At 35.2% G+C, this 21412-nt stretch overlaps 1 protein-coding gene across 1 annotated transcript in view; it reads left to right on the top strand.

Moving 5' to 3' along the window:
- Positions 1-19737, top strand: part of LOC124641545 (transcription factor AP-2-epsilon) — a 44016-nt gene extending 24279 nt beyond the window's left edge. Inside the window, exons 2-10 of the mRNA XM_047179645.1 lie at positions 1188-1334; positions 2372-2530; positions 5834-5947; positions 6941-6995; positions 8864-9053; positions 13524-13642; positions 16579-16721; positions 17567-17734; positions 17973-19737. Coding sequence (XP_047035601.1) covers positions 1188-1334; positions 2372-2530; positions 5834-5947; positions 6941-6995; positions 8864-9053; positions 13524-13642; positions 16579-16721; positions 17567-17734; positions 17973-18080 — 1203 coding nt within the window. The 3' untranslated portion in view covers positions 18081-19737. The remainder of the gene's footprint in view (positions 1-1187; positions 1335-2371; positions 2531-5833; positions 5948-6940; positions 6996-8863; positions 9054-13523; positions 13643-16578; positions 16722-17566; positions 17735-17972) is intronic.
- The last annotated feature ends 1675 nt before the right edge of the window (positions 19738-21412 follow it).

A 21412-nucleotide genomic window follows, 5' to 3' on the forward strand; every position in this document is an offset into this window, starting at 1 on the left:
ATTTGCGTTTCACTATAGGCGTATTACCAAAACTTTCTCAAATATTTCATTATACATTGTATTTCGCTTAACATTCATTTGTTCTTCAATCAACTAAAAAGTTTCTTCTGCTAATACTTTTGGCAGCTAAGTCATTTAATAATCTATAAGTATATTCTCTATAAATAATTTAATTAGACGTCAATAATCCGTAATGGAAGATTTTCTAAAATATTCTAATAGTTCTTTTATTTTATTCAGTGCCATAGTTTCCATGAAAAACCTTTAAATATTATAAAGCTGAAGTTTGCTTGTTTTGTTGAACATTAATTTCAGAAACAGGCCCGATTTGAAAAATAATATCAATGTAACAAGCCCTTTTATCGATGAGTTTATAATACCTAGGTATATATTAGGCTACTAACTAAATTCCCAGAAAATGTGAACAAAACTGCAAGTTAGTTTTCAATGTTAAAATATGGATTTTTCGCATATCTCTCGTTGGACCCAATCTTTACTCCCCAATTTACTCGACACAATAGCACCAGTTTGTTAGAGTAAATGAGTGTAATACCGACTGATACGATAATTAGCCGGTTTAATTACACTATCTGATTAAGATCTCGTCATCGTGAATGATGGCTTTCAACGCCATTAACTGTAAGCAATATTATTTAGTGGTTAGAATGTTGCAATGTCAATTAAAGACATTCATTAGTTTTATTTCAACACTAGTTTAGAAGCTGTATCATTTTACAGTCAAGGCTGTTCAAAGTTTCTTCTTTTTAGGAATCGGATACAGAACTGTCTAAGTAGAACGCGGTAGTGAAGGACTATCTTTTTCTAATCTATTGGTTGGGAGATTTCACATACCTCAAAAACAATTTTTTTCCCAGACCATTCAGAGATTCATTCCTCATATATTATTCCTCATATATATTTTTTGATGATCATGTTAAGAGAATCCAAAATTTTGTTAGACGGAATAGTACGCTCAACAGACACAATTCCATGACAATATGATAGGTACATGAAACATACCGAATTGTCATTCAACAACATGCATTTTGGTTTGCCTCTTTCCTCTTCACCCAATGTTTTCTAAGGACAGGCTGTTTTCTTTGTTTGTTTGCCTATTTTCAGCAGTGTACGACCTACTTATAGCTGAGATTATAATGATAATAATATTCTTATTCTGTATTATCCAGGAGCGGCTGGGCAGTGGCGGGCTCGGGCTCGGCGGCGGCGGGTTCCGAGGCGGCACGCAGCCCTCGCTGGCGGACTTCCAGCCGCCCTACTTCCCGCCGCCCTTCGCGCCCGCGCCTCACCCCGCCAGCCCGCATCATCAGCAACAGGTTGGTACCACATGAAGAGACATGTGGAAAGTGGAAACAGCAGACTTAAAGATAGCTCAAGTGTTTTTGATGGTTAGGTATTTGGCACCAAAAGTATGTGACAGATCTATAAATGAAGTCGGATATCCCAGGTTTACGTTTAACTAGAGGACAGTTGGATGAATGACTTGAAGGACATGAAGTCCTATAGTACTTCAGGGCGAGAGTTTTGCCATTCATTGGTTGCAGAACACAAAAGTAAGTCAGCATCATCAGTCAGCCACACCGTGAGCACATTTGGGTGTTCACATGATTAAGGCCTATTCCTTGACTGGATATAAAAACCTTTCGCTTAGCAAAGGGGACGCCTAAGCCGGGAATATAAATAAATATCATACATAGGCCGTGTAAGCCTATCGTCTATAGCCCTATAGAAATTCGCAAAACTATAATCACTATAACGGGACATTTAGGAACACCCAGATCAACGACCCACTTCTGTTTACCTACGTCAGTAACTTAATTGCTAGTAAGCCTATTAGACAGACATGTGTTACTGTGGACTTGATGGCGTCACTTCTTCTTCCCAGCAAAAACACATGGAAATGGTGAAGGGTGACCGTTTTGGAGGATGTCTTCTATTTTGACGTTGAAAAGTGCTGATTTACCAGGCTAATTTGAATAAGTATTTTTGAGTTTGAGTAATGGAAAATAAAATGATGAGTGGAGAAAGTAACTTAGCGAAAATGCGGGTGTTCAGGGGGCCAGGAACTGAACTGGCAACAGTCTCATATGTACGCGTACTTTGGAAACGCGCTCTTTATTTTAACTACATCACCAATCAATCTAGACCAATTTTTGACAGATGTCTCAAGGAACCCGAGCGCATTTACTTAGTTCACTAATATCTAATCATTTTCATCACGCCTGCCGTAAATTATTTGACCTACAAGAAAGCACCTGACCTACCTCTATAGCACCTCCGCTTATCTTTCCTTCCTGCTAGTTTAAGTAGTGACGTCATAACCTTCTAAGCTACCACTCCCTTACCTCTACAGCAGAGCCATGGCATGGAGTACGGCGGCGGCGGCGGCGGCGGCGCGGAGTACGCCCAGCACTACGCGCCGCAGCAGCTGCTGCCGCGTCACCACGCGCACCATGAGCCGCACGCCCATCTGCGACATCATCGGGACCACCACGATATACATGCGCACCATGTGAGTAGCTCCTTTATTTACTTTTCTGCGGATTCCTTTTTTGAATTGTGCTTTGTTTCGGCCAGCAACTAGAATGAAACCTCTGGTCAATATCATAGATACTCATTAACTTGACTTAAATCGCTAGCTTATGGGTAGTCTTATACGCCAACACTACGCAACGCAACAACTGCTTTTCATGTCACTTTATCAAGCTACAACCAAATTCAAAATAAATGTTAAAAAACAATGTGCTGCCCTTTTCATTGATATGTCCAAAGCTTTTGACTGTGTAAAATATGACATCCTTTTAAATAAATTAGAAAGCATAGGAATACGAGGTATAGCTCTAAAACTGGTAGAAAATTATTTAAGTAACAGAATGCAGGCAACAATTATCGAAGTATATAATGAAAATACTAAAATGGTTGAGGTAATTAAATCTGAATTTGAAAATGTATTACTGGGTGTGCCCCAAGGCAGTATATTGGGTCCTCAACTATTTCTTATCTACATAAATGAGCTACCGAATATAATAAACCACCTTTGTGTAATGTATGCCGATGATGCAACTATATTTATCTCAAATGATGATGCAAATGTTACAAACTACGAAATTGAAATAAATAGAACATTAACGACAATAACTGATTGGTTGCAGTCACTAAATTTAAAAGTAAATCTCTCAAAAACCAAATTAGTCCAACTAAGAAATTACAAGAGTAAACCTATGAAACTAAATGTAAACGTGGCCAACAGAACTATTGAAGAAGTAAATCATATTAATTTTCTTGGTGTGACGATAGATCAACATTTGAATTGGAAAGAGCATATCGCGAAAATAAATAAAAAAATATCTAGTGCTTGTTATGCATTATCCATCTTGTCAGAAACTACAAATGTGGACATCACTAGAAATGCCTACTATGGACATGTTTATCCCATTTTAACGTATGGTATTATTTACTGGGGGAACTCGACAAATGTACAATCTACTTTCATTCTCCAAAAAAAATGTATAAAGACAATATATAACATGTATAGTACTGAATCTTTAAGAGATACATTTAAGACAAAGGGTTTCCTAACACTGACTGGAATCTATATACTGGAACTGTGTTTGTTTGTTAAAAATAATATGCAATATTTTAATTTTAAAAGTGACTCCATTAAAAATGTTCGTACACAATATAAGTATAATATTAATTTGCCTTGTATTAACAATATGATTTATTATAAAAGTACATATATTACTGCTATTCGTGTATACAACAAACTGCCATCAGCAATTAAGCAATTAAATGGAAATATGTTTAAAGCAAAGTTAAAGAAATTTTTAATTGATAATGTTTTTTATAATTTAAATGAATATTTTGGAAAAGTAATTTAGAAGTGTCACTTTTGTATTGTCAGTGAATCTTTTTATCTTTTTTTCTTTTTTTTTCTCTACTTTATTTTAATATTGCATGTCCGACTTGGATAAACTGTTGATCTAATTTATTGTATTTAATGAACATCAATATGTACACAGTTATGCAATAAATGAATCTTTATCTTTATCTAAATCTTTATCTTTATCTTTATCTCAAACAGTGTGAGACGAGATCAATTTGGATTTTACAAATTTTGCTTCATAAGACATCTCAACTTCGATGGATCTTAAAAAAAGGTGCTGATACCGAACTAAGAAGTGCCTGTACAATTAGGAGCAATACCAAATTAAACTTTCTGAAAATAAATTAATTTCAAAATCCCTGATCTCAGACATTTTCCTCTCCATACAAACTAATCTCTTAATTCACTAATCCCTCAAAATATTCTCTACTAAATAGATTTTCGTGCACCGCAGTATAGTAAGAAACTATGCGCTTCCCCTACGATAGCCCCACGCGAAAGAATTCCCGCTTAGTTCACCCTCCAAGCGGATAAAATTATATTGTTCATGTTATTAATTTTAACTCTATAACTATCGCGTTATAATTATATAGGAAGGTACCGTTTTGAATTTCTGAGCCGTAATTTTAAGTCTGTTTGGTTTCTATTGAATGAAATAATTCTACCGGCTTTGAGCTGAAGTTAGGCCTGCAAAAATTTGCCTCAAAAAAATGTCGTTTCAAAAAGGGTCCGATTTTTACATTATCTCTAGTAAGCAAAAGAACAGATAGATATAATATTGGGACCGGACGTAAAGCAAATGTCATGTAAACGACAGAAACAAGTCATCTCATACAATACTTATCTATAGTTACGTATTCATTTATGGTAAGAATATAACGGTTTAAATAAGCAGTCAAGTTAATAACAATAAATAAATATTGACGTTTATATCATAGACATTATTCAAGATTTGAATTTGTTTTATTGTCATACAAATAGGCACGCCATCTTGATTTGTTACCATAAAGTCAACTGATGACTTTTTCTTTGACTTTTACGGCCAATTAGCACACAAAACTTCCGTTATACGCGCTCAGAAAACAGTATTTCAATTAATTAATTGTCTAATTGGCAAAGCCAACTTGCAAAATGTTTATAAAACTAGGTTAAAATAATAAATGACGCTAAATTGCATTGCCTCACCCAAAACATTAAATCCGATTTGTGACATTCGATTTTCGAATATGAACTAGCGTTTACTTTTTTTACTGGTCCATCGACAATATTTTTAGGCAACAAAAAGGTTTGAACGTCGAGGTTAGGGTTGGGGCCACTTTAGCAGATTAGCCGTTGGTAATGCTCCGGTTTGGTACGGCGGGCTATTCAGTACAATAGTGGCCGATTTCTAGCAGGAAGATGCGATGTCATTATACGTGATTGAATGGCATTTCATGAAATAGCGACCAAGATATAAATATTTTTTCTGAAATATTGCTGAAAAGCTTAATGCCCTCAAGTGAAACTTCTTGTTCATATCTACTAGTAAATTGATTTAAAATGAGTACCTAACCTTTTCGACAGTTCGTTTTGGAAACAGTCTTAGAGTATAAACCCCTAATTGATAGGATTCTTCATTCTATTAAATATACGCTTTTACGGCTTCCCTGTATTTGTATTTATTTTTCTATCAACTTTAGGCCTTTGCCTTTACCATTAGCAACATATTTTTTATAAGAGTAATCTTTAATGATGATCTTTAATCATGACAATCATACAAACTTATAGGTACCTAACACTCAGGCCCACCGACAACATAAACGGCAGTTCTCATGAAACACGTTCAACTTTAAAGTTAAACGGTTGTTTTAAGAAGAGCTGACGTTTCTCCCTATCGCAACTATTGCCCTATTGCTCTTGTCACAACTGACCCCCATATCTTCTGCACAGTTGTCACACGGCGGGTTCAGCTACGGCGGCGGCGAGCGGCGCGCGGACTACGGTGCGCGGGAGCAGCACGAGCTCGCCTTACACCATGCGCTGCACTCCGCTGAAGAAACGCCGGTAAGGAGTATAAACTTTTTATAAACATGCCTTAGTATTAATCTTCGAAGGTGCAACAAGCCTTAGAATTAATCCTTGTAGGTGTAAGAAAGTTAACTTTTCAGGACAAAGAAATATATGGGATTTTCTTTGCAAAGTCCCCTGCCTAGAATCGCAATTAAACAATATTGTATTTCCGAGGTTTTCACTCTAAGAAACGCAGACTACTGATTTATCTTAGGAGATTTAGGTTAGCCAAGATGTCTTACTTCTAGATAGAATTGGGATTATATCCATGTGACTTTCCGGCTTATGATTGTAGTGGACATGTTTACTCTGGGGGCTACAGTTGACTGGTTTGCGGAAGATATCCTAGTATTGTTTGTCGATTCCTTTTTATTCCGGAATTTTCCCTGGGCATCAAGCATTTTCATTTAGATCCTATAGTAAAACCTGAAATCACCTTCAATTATTTACGACTCAATATTTTTTACCTAATATACCTAGTAATTAAACTCAAAAAAAATTTGCTTTAATAAGTGTATTCTACCGAATACAAAAAATGCCAATTACATATTGTTTTTATTATTTAAAATTTCACCCTCGCATCGATATTACGATGGACATTCAATATCTGAGAAATATGTGCGCGCACAGAAGGAATTTCATAATAAGCTTACTGAATTAAAATGCTTTCCCGATAGCTTGGAATGTGGGAAAGTTCATATTTCAGTTTTTTATTACACGTTATGGTATAAATATGTGAAAATAGACACAATGTTTTGTTGTTTTTACCGATTTCCCAAGAAAGAGGTTCTCAACTTTTGAGGTTTTCTTGGTCGAGTTTTCCAACATCCATTCGAAACGTAAGTTACCTCCACAGAGTACATTAATATATGGTAACCTCTAGAATAACTTTACATAGAGTGTGGATTTTTGAAGAAAACAATAAATAGACATAGTCTTCTTTTTACTTATTTATTTGTAATAAATAAATTGTTCGTTTCATTCTAGAATGCTGGCATGGATGATACTACGGGGTTCATGACTGATCTTCCACTATTAAAAAGTAAGTAACCTTCACGTACAGATTGTATTCACGTGTTTTTAGAAACGTCTTTGCAAGGGTTTTAGCCATACCTATTTAAAGACCTATGTTTTTGTAAATCATAGGAATCTCATTATTTTGTCCTCTCCAATACAATTTACAAGCTACTTTTTAACATAAAAGTGTAATAAACATAAGCAAATATAATATCTTTAACAAACGACATAATAACCCCTTCAATTTATCTTCAATATTCAAAGATTAAGTGCGTAAAATTATTCACTTAAATTCCCGGCCGCCATATGTAATATAAATTGCACGGACATCAGATAAAAAGCAACTACACATTATTAACATATCAAATATTTTATTGTTACGCTTCTAAGATGACCCCCTTAAGATAAAAGTGTAATTAGACAACATACCGCTTTTATCAAGTAGGTGGATCAATATTCCTAAGTAGATTGTAAAAAACTACCTCATTCAACGGACGAATGAATCAATATCAAATAAATAAAAGTATCGATCAATCAATCGGTATTTGAATAGTAGCATTCGATTTTGGAAGTGACTCTTTGGTTCGACCTTTTTTGTTTATAATCTCTATGGTTTTTGAGTTGTAAAATAATTATTTTGTGAAATTGTAATTATGATGAATACCTAGTCTACATATTAATAAAAGATACTGAATGTTATTTTTTGTACATAAAACTTATTTTGTGATACAATAAACATACTGGCAGCTAAGAAACGTTAGTTTACGACTGCAAGTCACACGTTCTTCAAAAACATAATTCAAAACATAATTGGCCGGTAATAAGCGCGCGCACCTTTAACTTTTTTGTGCAAAAAGCGCGGGGTGTTAAACAGCCAGTATGGTGCCAACATAATGACACACTAATGTTTATTGTATTAGGGTTGCCATATAGAAATATTACAATGAGAATGGAGATCAAGCTGGGCTCATGTTTGGGGCGTGGCAGTGATTGTTAGTGGCCCTATTGTAGATATTTGAAGCCGAGGATTTGCTAATCACTCCAATTTTGTATGGCTGTATGTTTAATGTATTTGTAGCGATTGTGTTTTTTTTTTTTGTCAGGGGGTTTTTTGTTTCTTTTTTTAGCGAGAGGTCAAAGTAAACTAAGCAATATTAGGTATTTTTTGCTATATTTATTTTTTAACCGAATGGTTTATTAAAACAAATAATGCCTTATAAGATTTTACTATCTTCTTGCTTATACAACGAGCCCACATTAGAGAATAATAATATCTACCTATAACAACGATGGCCCATTATGATACAGTCCGTAATATCTATTCATCAAACAGCAAAGTAAAAGTTGACCCGTCGTCATTCTCAATGAAATGACTACAAATACCTAGTCAAATACAATTTCCTGTTTAAATATCTCGATACAGGATGTAATCGATATGTAGTAGTGAGTAGGTAGGTACAACACTATCTATTACACGTAGGTATGAGTTAGTAGGTGTCGCTTATAAGCTTAGGTTGAAAAAAAATGTCAAGGTAACTCGTTTAGTTAGTTGTAAATATTGGAATTATTACATTTGACAATATAGTGTTTAAAACAAAATGGTGTGTTTAGTTAAAAGGATACTTACACACATTTCAGCCAGATAGAATGAGTTGGTATATAGTACCTAATACCGAATAATGTGAAACTCAGATATGCGTTACTTACTCCTAAGAAACCCTTAGGTACTTTCGTCCACATTTTCACTTTGATAAAGAAAATACTGTAGACTGCCATATTGTGTCTTGCGCCTTTGACTTGCCAAAGCTAGAAAACATAGAAGGATTTTTGATTACCTTCAAAAACGCGGAAAAGTGCCCCCAAAACTCCTTCTAATCATCTCCTTTCTTCCAGCAATGAAAGGTCGTGACGGGCTCGGCGGGACGGGTTCCTGTGCACCTAACGACGTGTTCTGCTCAGTCCCTGGTCGCCTGTCACTGCTGTCATCCACCAGCAAGTACAAGGTGACAGTAGCCGAGGTTCAGAGGAGACTGTCACCCCCCGAGTGCCTGAATGCGTCACTACTTGGAGGAGTACTTAGAAGGTACGTGGTAGAAACTTTTTTGATGGACTTCCTTGTTGAATAAGATTGGCAAGCTATAAAGTTTGAAAAAAAAGTCGAGCGATTTTTAAAAATAGAAGAAAAATGGTGGACATTAGTTTAATGGTTTATCGATTAAATGCTTTACAACTGTTGAAAGGAGTCGTCGATTTAAATAAATTATGAAACGTTTTGTTCCTGCGATTAAATTAACATTAACAACACATTTTTTATACTCCGGTGCGGGCTCAAAAGTGTACCTAAATACAATGATTAAACCTACAGCTGAATTTGATCTCTAAGTTAATTAAAATGCATAATAAATATTAAGAAGTTACAAGACAAATTCGCATCAACTGTCTGTAATATTGAATTTACGGTGACGACGCCCTGTAAGTTCCGCCGTGCGGTTGGTTTATTACAGTTTTTTTGTTCTGGCAACACTGCACAGTTTGCGGCCAGCGTAAATACATGTTTGACTTTTAAGTTCGACCGTTTTGGTTAGCGGTTGTTTAGATATTTAGGGTACCATGATATTTTATCCTGGAAATATTTAAGCTCAAGCTTTTTCGTAATATCAGTCGCCTTTCCTTTATTTCTAACTTATATCCAGTGATTGGAACGTATAGAAAGTTTCACCACTTTCTGGTGGGCGTTTGAGGGCTTTGGTTTGACAAGGTTTACGTTCAAAAAGTGCTGTTTCGCAGCCAAGTTTGATAGATGATTTTTCAGTGTGTCTTTGGAAGAAAATAAACTGTTTTTGTTACCAATTATAATGGTTGTAAAGAGCGTTTTGCCAAATATACCTAGATGACGCCCTTTCTGGCATAACTTTTCCTTTAAACATTAGCATCCCATAAAATTACCATCTCAATAAAGAAACATTAAACAGCCTACATAATCGTGGTAAAGTGTAAAAAACCCTGTAATTGAATATTCAAGTAACTAGTTTATTTAAATGACGGAACCCGTAACTGCTGGTCAAATTACGATGCAGTTTTTGTACTGCGGTCGTAAGCTTCAAAACGGTTGTTTCCTTTATATGTTTATTGAATATAATTATCGATTATTACATACAGATAACTCATTTTAATCGTGTCTTGTTTTATATAAATACCGTTGCTTTGGACTAGGTTTATGAATTAAGTCATTGCTTGCTACCTGCTTTTATTTTTCTCTAATTAGCTTTTAAAAAATATTATTATTGCATAATCGTGTTTAATGTCTAATTGACAAAATAATCAACTTTTTTCCTCTCTGTAATATTATTGTAAACATAAGTAAAATTTCGGCCGGGTTCGTCTCTGAAGCTCGGTATGTTTCAGCAAAAAAACTGTCCAATCATGATTTAATAAAAAATCCAATTATTCCACAAAAGGAAGCAGTAATGACTACCTAGCCAACTTATGAGATCATTTAAGCACATCCTAGTTTGTACGTGATCGTTGTAACATGAAGATTAAAATTAGGGCAATGTTGAAAAAGTATAATTAAAAGTTCGGTGACTATCAACGTATATTATAGTGATTGAAAATACTGCAAAGAGGTTATAAGCTAAACCTATGGCATATACCAACCATCATACCGCTTCCCGCCACAGCATGCAAGTCAGTCTTACCAACATCAAAAAAATGTAACCAATTAATACCTGTCGCGCGCGCGCAATTTACTTGTTTTATTAAATTTAGACCGCGATAAACAGCGCATCACCGAGCCCTAATTGCCGCCATTACACGACGATGGTTGTGTCAAAACGCCATGCAACCTTTATTGCGGCTTTAGGAAATAATTTATACGATGGCAACACTGCGCCTGTAATGGCGGGAGAAGGCAGCTGCTTGTATTCTAAGTACAAACTCGAATATTTCGCATTCTGAAACTGTGTCTGCTTATATGGTAATTGCATTAATATTTTATCTAAATTAAGCAAAACTAGGAGACGACGATAGACAAGAGTATTAGGTACCTATTTAATTGGAAATGTTATTCTTTTAATTTAAAAGTCAGTTATAGTTAAATGATACCGTAGTTCACGAAATAGAAGCACTACCTACTGAGCATAACATTGTAGATTGAGCGGTAAACTGAACTCAGGAACGTAGATAAATTCGAATTAAAACAATCCATAAACAGCCAGTTTATAATTATATAGCCAATTAAACACTACTAGTTTCTATTGGGTCTTCCACGTGTACTTCGTTGTCCGATGCGTGCCACATTTTACTAAAAAGAAAGTCCCGCTGTCACATACAAAACTGCAGAGGTACTTACTTCAAAACAAAATTCTAATGAAATTAATCACTCGTAAAACCTCGGTATCCGCAGCCGCTTTCCACAAAAGCTATGCTGTCAAAACACACCTATGCCGCCGACCATTATGACGAAATTCTAAAAACTCATTGTGTCGTAAGTACAAACGCCATTTTGATTTAATCAAACGCGTATTATTAATGGATCCGCCGGTTTACGATACGAAAGTTATTTTTATTATTTTTCATATCGATACGTTCGATTCAGTAATTGGAGATGAAACGATCTCGCATTCATCGAGTGGTCACATTCAATCGATGTTTCTTAGCAGCCGGTAAAAGCTAAAATATCGATTACTCAAAAATTCAATATGTCAATTTGATATGACGCCCATAAAGAGCCGCAGCAAACAACACATATGGGAAATCGGGCAACGGTACCTTTTCGTCATAATTATCTTACTCGAATCAAAGACGTACTTGATTGATAATATCTTTAATCGGACACTTGAGTATCCGATACATACTCGATATTCGATGGCCATTAGTTCTTTCCAATCTGTCGATTCATTCGATTTAGTTTTTCCATTGATTCTAAATTCAAATTCATTGTTTGGCTCGTTAGCGGGTCGGATGAGTCTTGCTTCTTTTGTCGTTGGTTAAACGAACGTGTGAAAATATTAAACTCGTGTAACGGTGCTGTCTAATTACAATTGTGATTATTTTCACCTTAACTATTGTGTAAATAAGAAATAGTAAAATCATTGGTCACGGATTCTGTTGGAGCTTTGCGGCTTCTTGATAGCCAATTAAAAGTAAATTTTGAAATGATATTTTTATTCGATCGGTTGGCTTCAAACAGCATGTAATGGAACAGAAATGAAGAGCTTGATTTGATTACTTATTTCTTAATTACACAGATTAATATCAGATTACGGTTAGACACGCTAATTTACTTTTCATTCACAATTGAAACACATACCTAAGAAACAATTTATCTTTATAATTTGAAGGAATATGATGGTTCTATAAATATTCTATAAATAGACGGAAGTATGTGTGTAGTATGAAAATTCTTTAACTAATAACAATTTGGTAAGGAATTTGTTCGCATACCAGCCCAGTCCGTAGGGGAGGAAGACGTTAATAAAATGAAGCTAATCTTAACATGACTGCAGATATACATTGAAGGCACGAGATTTGAAATATGTAGCTAATGGATATTATGAAGAATGAAGTTTATCAAATAAACAAAGGAAAATAGCTAAATATTTATTCTTGACAAACACAAACTCGAAAAACTTTGAATCAACTATTTTTGGTTTTACCATTAGAAAACTGAATTCTAAAACATGACGACAAGACAGAAAACAATATTTAGTGCATACGAACGCAACTATACCAAGATCCGTTACAATACGTTAAAATAAAATGCCTGTCAAAATTGAAATAATATACAAACATAATATATATGTAACAGGAACAGCGAACCCACATTCTTGAGCTTCATACAAACTATCAGTATGTCCAAAACAATTTCGATAACGAGCTTTAATTTCAAAACTGGTAGCCATTTTTAAACATCAATCCAAACCAACCGAATTTTGCCGCCGAAAAAATTACTTTTTCTCAAAAAGCAACCTTATTCGTTACTCCATAAGAGACAAAGTTATATATACTGTAGAACAGTTATGTTCTCTATGCGTCAATCACGAGTTACAATTTAGACGGTAATCGATACGTTATCGGTAGCTCCATCTAGCGGTCAGTAGCTAAGTTATTGACCCTACAATAAAAAGGTTGCAGCGTAATTCTTTTTTTACTACACATTTGTACTTAATAAGAAGGGAAATGGTAGAAAAAATCTTGTTTTGTGTTAAAAAGTTTCTAAATATAATCGGACACCGATGACGATATTTCGGAGGGTACGAAAATCTGTAGGTCCCGGCTGTCTTTTGAACACTTTTGTCAGTCGTTACTGGTAGGAAGAAGCCAGTAAGTCTGACAACCAGTCATACCTTGAAGCCGACCCCAACATTGTTGAGTGGCTAGGCAAATTATGTCAAAAAACAACAAATATTTCTTAAACCTTTTTTAAATGGCTCGCATCTTTTACCGCTTTCCATTCAACATTTTTAACACAATTAAGGGCAACGTGCTTAAACCTACTACCTACTACAACGTTCTTAATTACTCTCAATTAATAATGACGTCTTTATTTCAGAGCGAAGAGCAAAAATGGCGGGAGATTACTGCGTGAAAAATTGGAAAAGATTGGTCTCAACCTGCCGGCCGGACGACGGAAAGCTGCCAACGTTACGTTGCTTACGTCTTTAGTAGAAGGTTAGTAATTAAAAGCTTTCTTCTTTTATAATTAAGTACCAACCTATAATATTTTGGCTCAAGTTCATTGACAACATGAAACATTGTTTTTTTAATTCTGGTATTTACTATGATCTTTTAAGTTCAATTTGCAAATTAAAAAGTTATTTTAAGGAAAACGGACGCTTATGTTGACAGTGAACTTGGACCTTATTGAGTAATCCAATATTAAGAGAACCGATTTCCTACTGGATACTATTAGTCCCCAGGCCGGCGAACAAATTTTTTTTTGATACATATACATTTAAGACTTTGTGAGTGCCTTCCTTACGATGAGTCGGACAAACTTTTCGAATGCGCAAATTTTGGTGCCGCTGCGTTTTTTAATGCTTGACTCCTGAAATTGTCGATATGACGTCACTATGGCTCTTCGTACATACACGTTTCATCTTTTGAGATTCGTTTAATAAAGTTAACTAGAGAATGGTGGTCAACTTGTCCGATAAAGATCGTGCTGCGTTTGGAGTGTCCACTATCCTGAAAATGTCGATATGACGTCACTATGACTCTTCGTACATACCTGTTTCATTTTTTGAGATTCGTTTAACAAAGTTAACTAGAAAATGGTGGTCAACTTGTCCGATAAAGATTGTGCTGCGTTTGAAGTGTCCACCATCCTGAAAATGTCGGTATGACGTCACTACGACTCTTCGTACATACCTGTTCCATTTTTTGAGATTTGTTTAATAAAGTTAACTAGAAAATTGTGGTAAGCTTGTCCGACAAAGATCATGCTGCATGTGGAGTGTCCACCGTCCGGAAAATATAGATATATTTTAAGATTTGGTATAAAGTACTGACAATTGGTGTGAAGTATATTAATAGTAAATGTTGCATTTAGAAAGTCGTTTCGAATGATATATGTATCATTACTACAGGAGGGATTTATTAACTTGAAAACACCTATCGATAAAATAATCTTATATAAGCTCTAGCTTCTGAAATACTAACAATTCGCCGAAGTTTTTTAATATGAAATGTTGCATTTAAAAACGTCTTTTGAATGATGTATAACTCATTACTAGAGATGGGATTTATTTAATTGAAAACATCTATCAATAATTATAATTTTAAATAAGCTCTAGCTTCTAAAACTACTAACAATTTGTCGGAAGTATGTTAACACGAAATGTTTCATTTGGAAAGGTTTTTCAAATAATATATAATTTGTTACTAAAGAAGTAATGGATTAGCTTGACAGAACCTACCGATAATATATTCTTAGAAAAGCTCTAGCTTTTAAAGTACTAACAATTTGTCGGAGTTATGCTAATACAACCTTGCGCTTAAAAAGATCTTTTGATTGAAATATGGCTCATAACTTCAAGTGAGATGTTATTCCTTAACACAATGTAAAGTATCAATAATATGCCTTAGATCAGTTATGTCTTCCAAAATACTAAGAATCGGTAAGTGGTATGTTAAGACGGAATATAGCGCTTAAAAAGATCTTTCGATTGACATATGGTTCATACCTAGAGGTGGGACATTATTCCCTAACATAGTAAAACCTATCGATAATACGCCTTATTTGGGCTATATCTTCTAAAATACTAAGAATTGATAAGTGGTATATTGAGACAAAATGTTGCACTTAAAAAGACCTTTTGATTGATATACAGTCCATTAATAGATGTGGGATATTATTCCTTAACATAATATAAACTATCAACAATACGTCTTAGTCAGGTTACTTTTTCTAAAATAGTAATTAAAATTGGTAAGTAGTATGCCAATTAATATACTTAAATAATGCACGTGAATATTTAAGTCAGAAATTGACAAAAAGAATAAACTTCTTCCAATCGTAATATTTTTTTCTCATTTTCTTGTCGAACTGACTATTTGCCTCACTACATTTGTCGAACAAGTCGATATTTGCAATAAGAATAGTATTATCTATCATTGTTGTATTTGACCGACATGTATGTATGGGGAGAAACACATGACGTCATATCGACATATTTCGGATGGTGGACACTCCAAACGCAGCATGATCTTTATCGGACAAGTTGACCACAATTTTCTAGTTAACTTTATTAAACGAATCTCAAAAGATGAAACGTGTATGTACGAAGAGCCATAGTGACGTCATACCGACATTTTCAGGATGGTGGACACTCCAAACGCAGCACGATCTTTATCGGACAAGTTGACCACCATTCTCTAGTTAACTTTATTAAACGAATCTCAAAAGATGAAACGTGTATGTACGAAGAGCCATAGTGACGTCATATCGACAATTTCAGGAGTTAAGCATTAAAAAACGCAGCGGCACCAAAATTTGCGCATTCGAAAAGTTTGTCGGACTCATCGTAAGGAAGGCACTCACAAAGTCTTAAATGTATATGTATCAAAAAAAAATTTGTTCGCCGGCCTGGGGACTAATTTATCTTTAATACCTTGTTGGGTCTTGTTGCTATGATTGTCATTATATTTCGCTTCAAATGCTAATCCATTGTTATAAATAGGAACTAAAGTATACTTATTAGTAAGTAAAGATAAAATAATTTATTACTAACACAATCTATTTGTGTTAACTACTAGTTTGCATACAGTTATTAATGCGTTGATTTGCTTATCGAAGTGATTCATGATTGAGATTTGTCTTTTGTTGACTCACTGACCAATGGTCTAGTTCAGGGTTTAAATATAATCAAGATATCTAGGGCCAGTAACCAGATAAATATCCAGTGAACCTAGGAATAAATGACTGAAATGGAGTTGCGATAACCTTTCTGTTGTAAAACCTCGTTTATAATTTAAACTAATTTTAACCAAGCACGAAAGCTTGTTATTTATAGGACCCCGTTTTAAAAAAAGAGAGCGTAAGTTCCTTTTCACTTCGGAAGTATTCTAAAAGATCATGTTCCTAACGCTTTTCCTCATTGGTACAGCGGAAGCAGTGCACCTAGCCCGCGACTTCGGCTACGTGTGTGAGACGGAGTTCCCTGCGCGCGCGCTCGCCGAGTACCTCGCGCGACAGTACGCCGAGCACGACTCCCGGCGCCGGCGCGACTTGCTGTCCGCCACTAAACAGGTACCTTTTCAAATGAAAATTACATTTATGTTCCCATACATATACAACGTTATTTTTTGTTTGTGCGAAACCTGAATATAGTTTGTTCAGAATCAGTAACTGAATCGATTCCAATCGTTTTTACACCATGTTATATTTTTTCCCAAAATTATCTAAAAAACTTTGAATGTTGGACACCACAAATAGGTATTTATTCTCGCACAACAAAGGTCACGGTGAGTTCATAGCGGGCGCGAGCGCACAGTGTTATCGCGTTGCGCGGCATGTGCGTTTTGTGGTGATTATGTATTTTTACGGACAGTCCCGTAACTTAACAAGCTTATAACTTTGTGATTTTTCATGATACGGTTTTGAAATTTCGTACATAGATTCTTTACAGAAAAATACTAGATAGGTGTATCAGGTTTCGCATAAACAAAAAATAACGTTGTATACCTTAACTACTGGCTAACAAACTGGCTACAAATCCATACTAATGTACCTTTAGCCAGCCAGTGTACCTAATTTGTGCTGCATTAGATAGTGTGGTTAGGTAAGCTTTCCTGAGTTCTCTTCTCCACTTCGCTATATCACCGGGTTTGCTCCCGAATATCTGCCACTCCCTCAGACCTCTTACCACTACATCCTTCCAAGAAGTTTTGGGGCAGCGTCTAGAACTTCTACCGGGGATGGAAAGTTGCAGCGCTTTTCCCACGTAGTCCAGTAGTCACCTCTTGACGTGGCCATACCACCTTAGTCGGCTCTCCTACAATTTTTGCGCACCCCTACCTCGCACTTATTCAATACGAATCGAGCCTGGTGGCCGGGTTTCCCAACAGAGTTCTTATATTATATCACCCTTCCAGGTAATTAAAGAGCTGATGGACCTGCTAAACCAGGACCGGTCGCCGCTATGCAACACTCGGCCACCGCACCTACTGGAGCCCGCCATACAGCGCCATCTCACGCACTTCTCGCTCATCTCGCACGGCTTCGGCGGGCCTGCCATTGTGGCCGCGCTTACGGCTATACAGGTGTGTATGCGGCTTTATAAAGTGTGAAGTGGATGATTGAGTAAATGGAGAGATTGGATTTTCTTTTCAAATCAAATGGCAATTAAATAATTAGTAAAATGTTATCAGTGTAAGTAAAAATAAATACAGTAATTACAAATCATCACACAAAAAAAAATATAAAGTCACAGTGCCCATAACATAAGAGTAACAAATTATTTGAATCATGAATTTTAACCATATCAATTTTTATTTTCAGAACTTCCTCAACGAGTCACTGAAGCACTTAGACAAGTTATATCCCCAAAGCGGCATGGTGTCATCATCGATGGACAAAACAAAAATGGACCCTGACATCAAGAAGTAACACTTGCGTGACGGCGATGACGTCGGTCTCTGCAGCAAGGAACTCGCGCAACGAGAACAAACCTCTTGCGAACACTGGCCACTACAGTGTGCCCTGTATATCAAAATTAAAATTAAAAGTACTGAATTTGACATTTGTCTTTACGCCCGCCATAGATTGCCAACGGCGAAAGACGTGTCAATTCTAGAACCAAGGTTACTATGATATCTAAGTAAAACTGCCATACAAATGTGCGTATGAACGAATGCATGGAGATTGCGTATTTATTTTTATGATGATCTTCGTTAGAGGCGACCCGCATACAAATAAAGTGCAATTATAATACTCATGATTGTGAGAATCTGTAAATATAGCATAGAATACAAATAGTGTTATTTAAGCATTTATAGCGAATAATTTTCAGCTCAACCAGTGATTTTTGTAATTTCAAAATGAATATTTTTTAATAAAAAGTAAAATACATATTTCACATCCACCGCAATAAAGACACATATCAATAATGTAAATAGTATTAATTATAGAACGAAAGTTTTATCGTTTGTCACGGAAATGATTTCATACTGTTTTTAGATTAAAAGAATAAAACCTCTTTAGTTATTAATTAGCTATAGTTTTGCTAGTAACTCAATGTGAAAGTGTGCCAATTAGTTTTAATTATGGAAACACCATAACGGGTTCCCGAAAATTAAGTATTTAATTAATATTTATTGTGGCTTGTACATAATACATATAAAATTACTATTCACTTGCCTAATATTTAGTTTTTTTCTAAAATTATTCTAGTATTCGACATCTATCTCTTACTCCAAACTTTTATTAAAGTGTTTGGTGTTTGTATTTCTACCTAACGTACATTTAAATTTTATTTGATCCAAAGTGTGATTTTTGAAGTTAACAAACAGATTTCGAATTATCGCAGGAAAACCACAGAAGCGAGAGATATATACCATTTTTTTTATATATAAGCACGTTTATATTCTGCGACCTGTACTTATGTGCCACAATTTAGACAAAATATTGATTAAGACTAAAGTCCTGTCAGTAATTATAATAGACGTGTACAATGAGGTAAAAGATAGGTATGTACCACTCGTACAGTTTTGTGTAACCCCAGGGTCGGAAATTCACCAATTTAATTATAACTGATGAGCCGCTGAAAAAACGCTAAAATGGAGTTTTCATATTTCTATCATAACCTTTTGTGATTAAACTTTTTAAGAACGATTGTAACCGGCATCTTTCGTCTGAGCTACAATATTTCACTGTGCTCTCTAAATGTTAATAATCTGTGTCATTGAAAATAAAGAATCTCTGTTAGAAAGGATCTGCTTGTAACAAAATAAATCCCGATAAAAGAGAATATTATTTTTGTATAGTTCATAATATAGTAATCATATTTTTTTAGCCAACAGACTAAGTCAAAATAGTTTTTGAATATAAAATGTAATAAGCCTTGGTAACACTGAAAACCAGGCAGTATTCACACTTTCAAAACATTTTCGAATTAAATTTTTATATTAAACTAACGAGCACTGTAATTTTTAAGATTGTCTTAATTTGTTTTCATTTTGTAATAGTTATAAAATTTTGAATTTAAAATTTACCATTGTGTACTTAAATTTTGTTTCGTGGAGTAAAGAATGATGTTAAAAAAAAATTGTTTTATTTTTTATTTCGCACCCAGTATGAAATAATCCTCGCAGCTAAGCTAAACTCATGAAGATAACTTATTGATAAAATGTCCAAGTGAGGCAATCTTGTCACCGACCCATAAAGAATATAACTTACTTTTTAAGTATATGTGGCGCCATCTATTATCGAGTAGCAAAACTTCCAGACACGTAATTTCTATGGGGACAACTTGCAATGTATTTTCTTATGTACACTCTATGTACTCTCCTATGTTTCCGTGTCCGTTACCCAGGCCAGATTTTGTCGACAATGGTCATTTGAATCTTATAGATAATTAGTATTGCGGCTTTTGTAATTGTTGCGCACATTTATAAATTTTTTGTGCTTATAGTTTTTTAATTATTTCACAAAAACATTCCTGCTGGCGTAACGTTACGCCAGCCAGACCTTTTTCGTTCTAATGAGAATATTTAGATAGATATTACCTATAAAAATAGTTGTCTAGATAAAGTAAATGTTGTGCCATATTTTGTATTTGTTCTTTCTTCGGTTGCGAAGTTATTCGAGATTTTGCTGGGGTAACGTTTTTGGTTTTGCTAGATATTTGAAATGGTTAAGCGGATTCTTATCATATTTTGTACATGACTTCCTAGGACTTAGTTTAAAGAAGACGGATCACAATCCATAAAAAATTGCCCCACGTCCTATAACAATGTGACGTATCTCAAAAAAAAGATAAAAATGTTTTAAAAAATATGGCATACTCTCTCATTTTTTTTTTACACCTTCATACGAAAAAAATGCTTTAAAAATTGTTCAGGCGCTGTTATGAAAACATCGTTCATAGAACTATTTATGGACCATTTTTTTTTTTTTTTTTTTTATTGTTTGTTATAGTATATCCCACAGGTGGTCCCATAACCATCAGGTCAGGTTCTGATGATGGAAGCCCTGAGAAATCCAGGGCAACTTTTGAAAGTTGTAGGCATGCGCAGGATAAAAACTTGATTAAAGATGTTCGTCTGATAACACTATGCAATAGTGAAAGTTTGGAGCTGACCTGATGAGGGAGACGAAAGAAGGTCAAGGGAACTCGACAACTGACTATGTAAATTACCTCGTGTTTGGGCTTATATTATGTGTATTGAATAGACCTTTGCAACAGTGAAGGTTTGGAGCTGACCCGATGACGGAGACCAGAGAAGGGCGAGGGAACTCGACAACTAAATATGTAAACTACCTCGTATTTGGTCTTACTTCTAATGTACAGCCATAGTGAACTTAAGGCTGTCTAATTTGTGCCCAAACTGGTTCAATAAAAGCATTATAGCAAGCTATACAGCTCATATACAGCTGACATACACAGCTTGTAGAGTACATGTGAACAACTAGACATCTTATATAGAACCCCGAATGCTACTTGGGCTATGTATTTCCTTATGTACACTCTATGTACTGCCCTATGTATTTCCTTATGTACACTCTATGTACTGCCCTATGTATTTCCTTATGTACTGCCCTATGTATTTCCTTATGTACACTCTATGTACTGCCTTATGTATTTCCTTATGTACACTCTATGTACTGCCCTATGTATTTCCTTATGTACACTCTATGTACTGCCCTATGTATTTCCTTATGTACACTCTATGAACTGCCCTATCTATTTCCTTATGTACACTCTATGTACTGCCCTATGT

This window comes from Helicoverpa zea, chromosome 22, assembly GCF_022581195.2.
Source record: "Helicoverpa zea isolate HzStark_Cry1AcR chromosome 22, ilHelZeax1.1, whole genome shotgun sequence".
Lineage (NCBI taxonomy): Eukaryota > Metazoa > Arthropoda > Insecta > Lepidoptera > Noctuidae > Helicoverpa > Helicoverpa zea.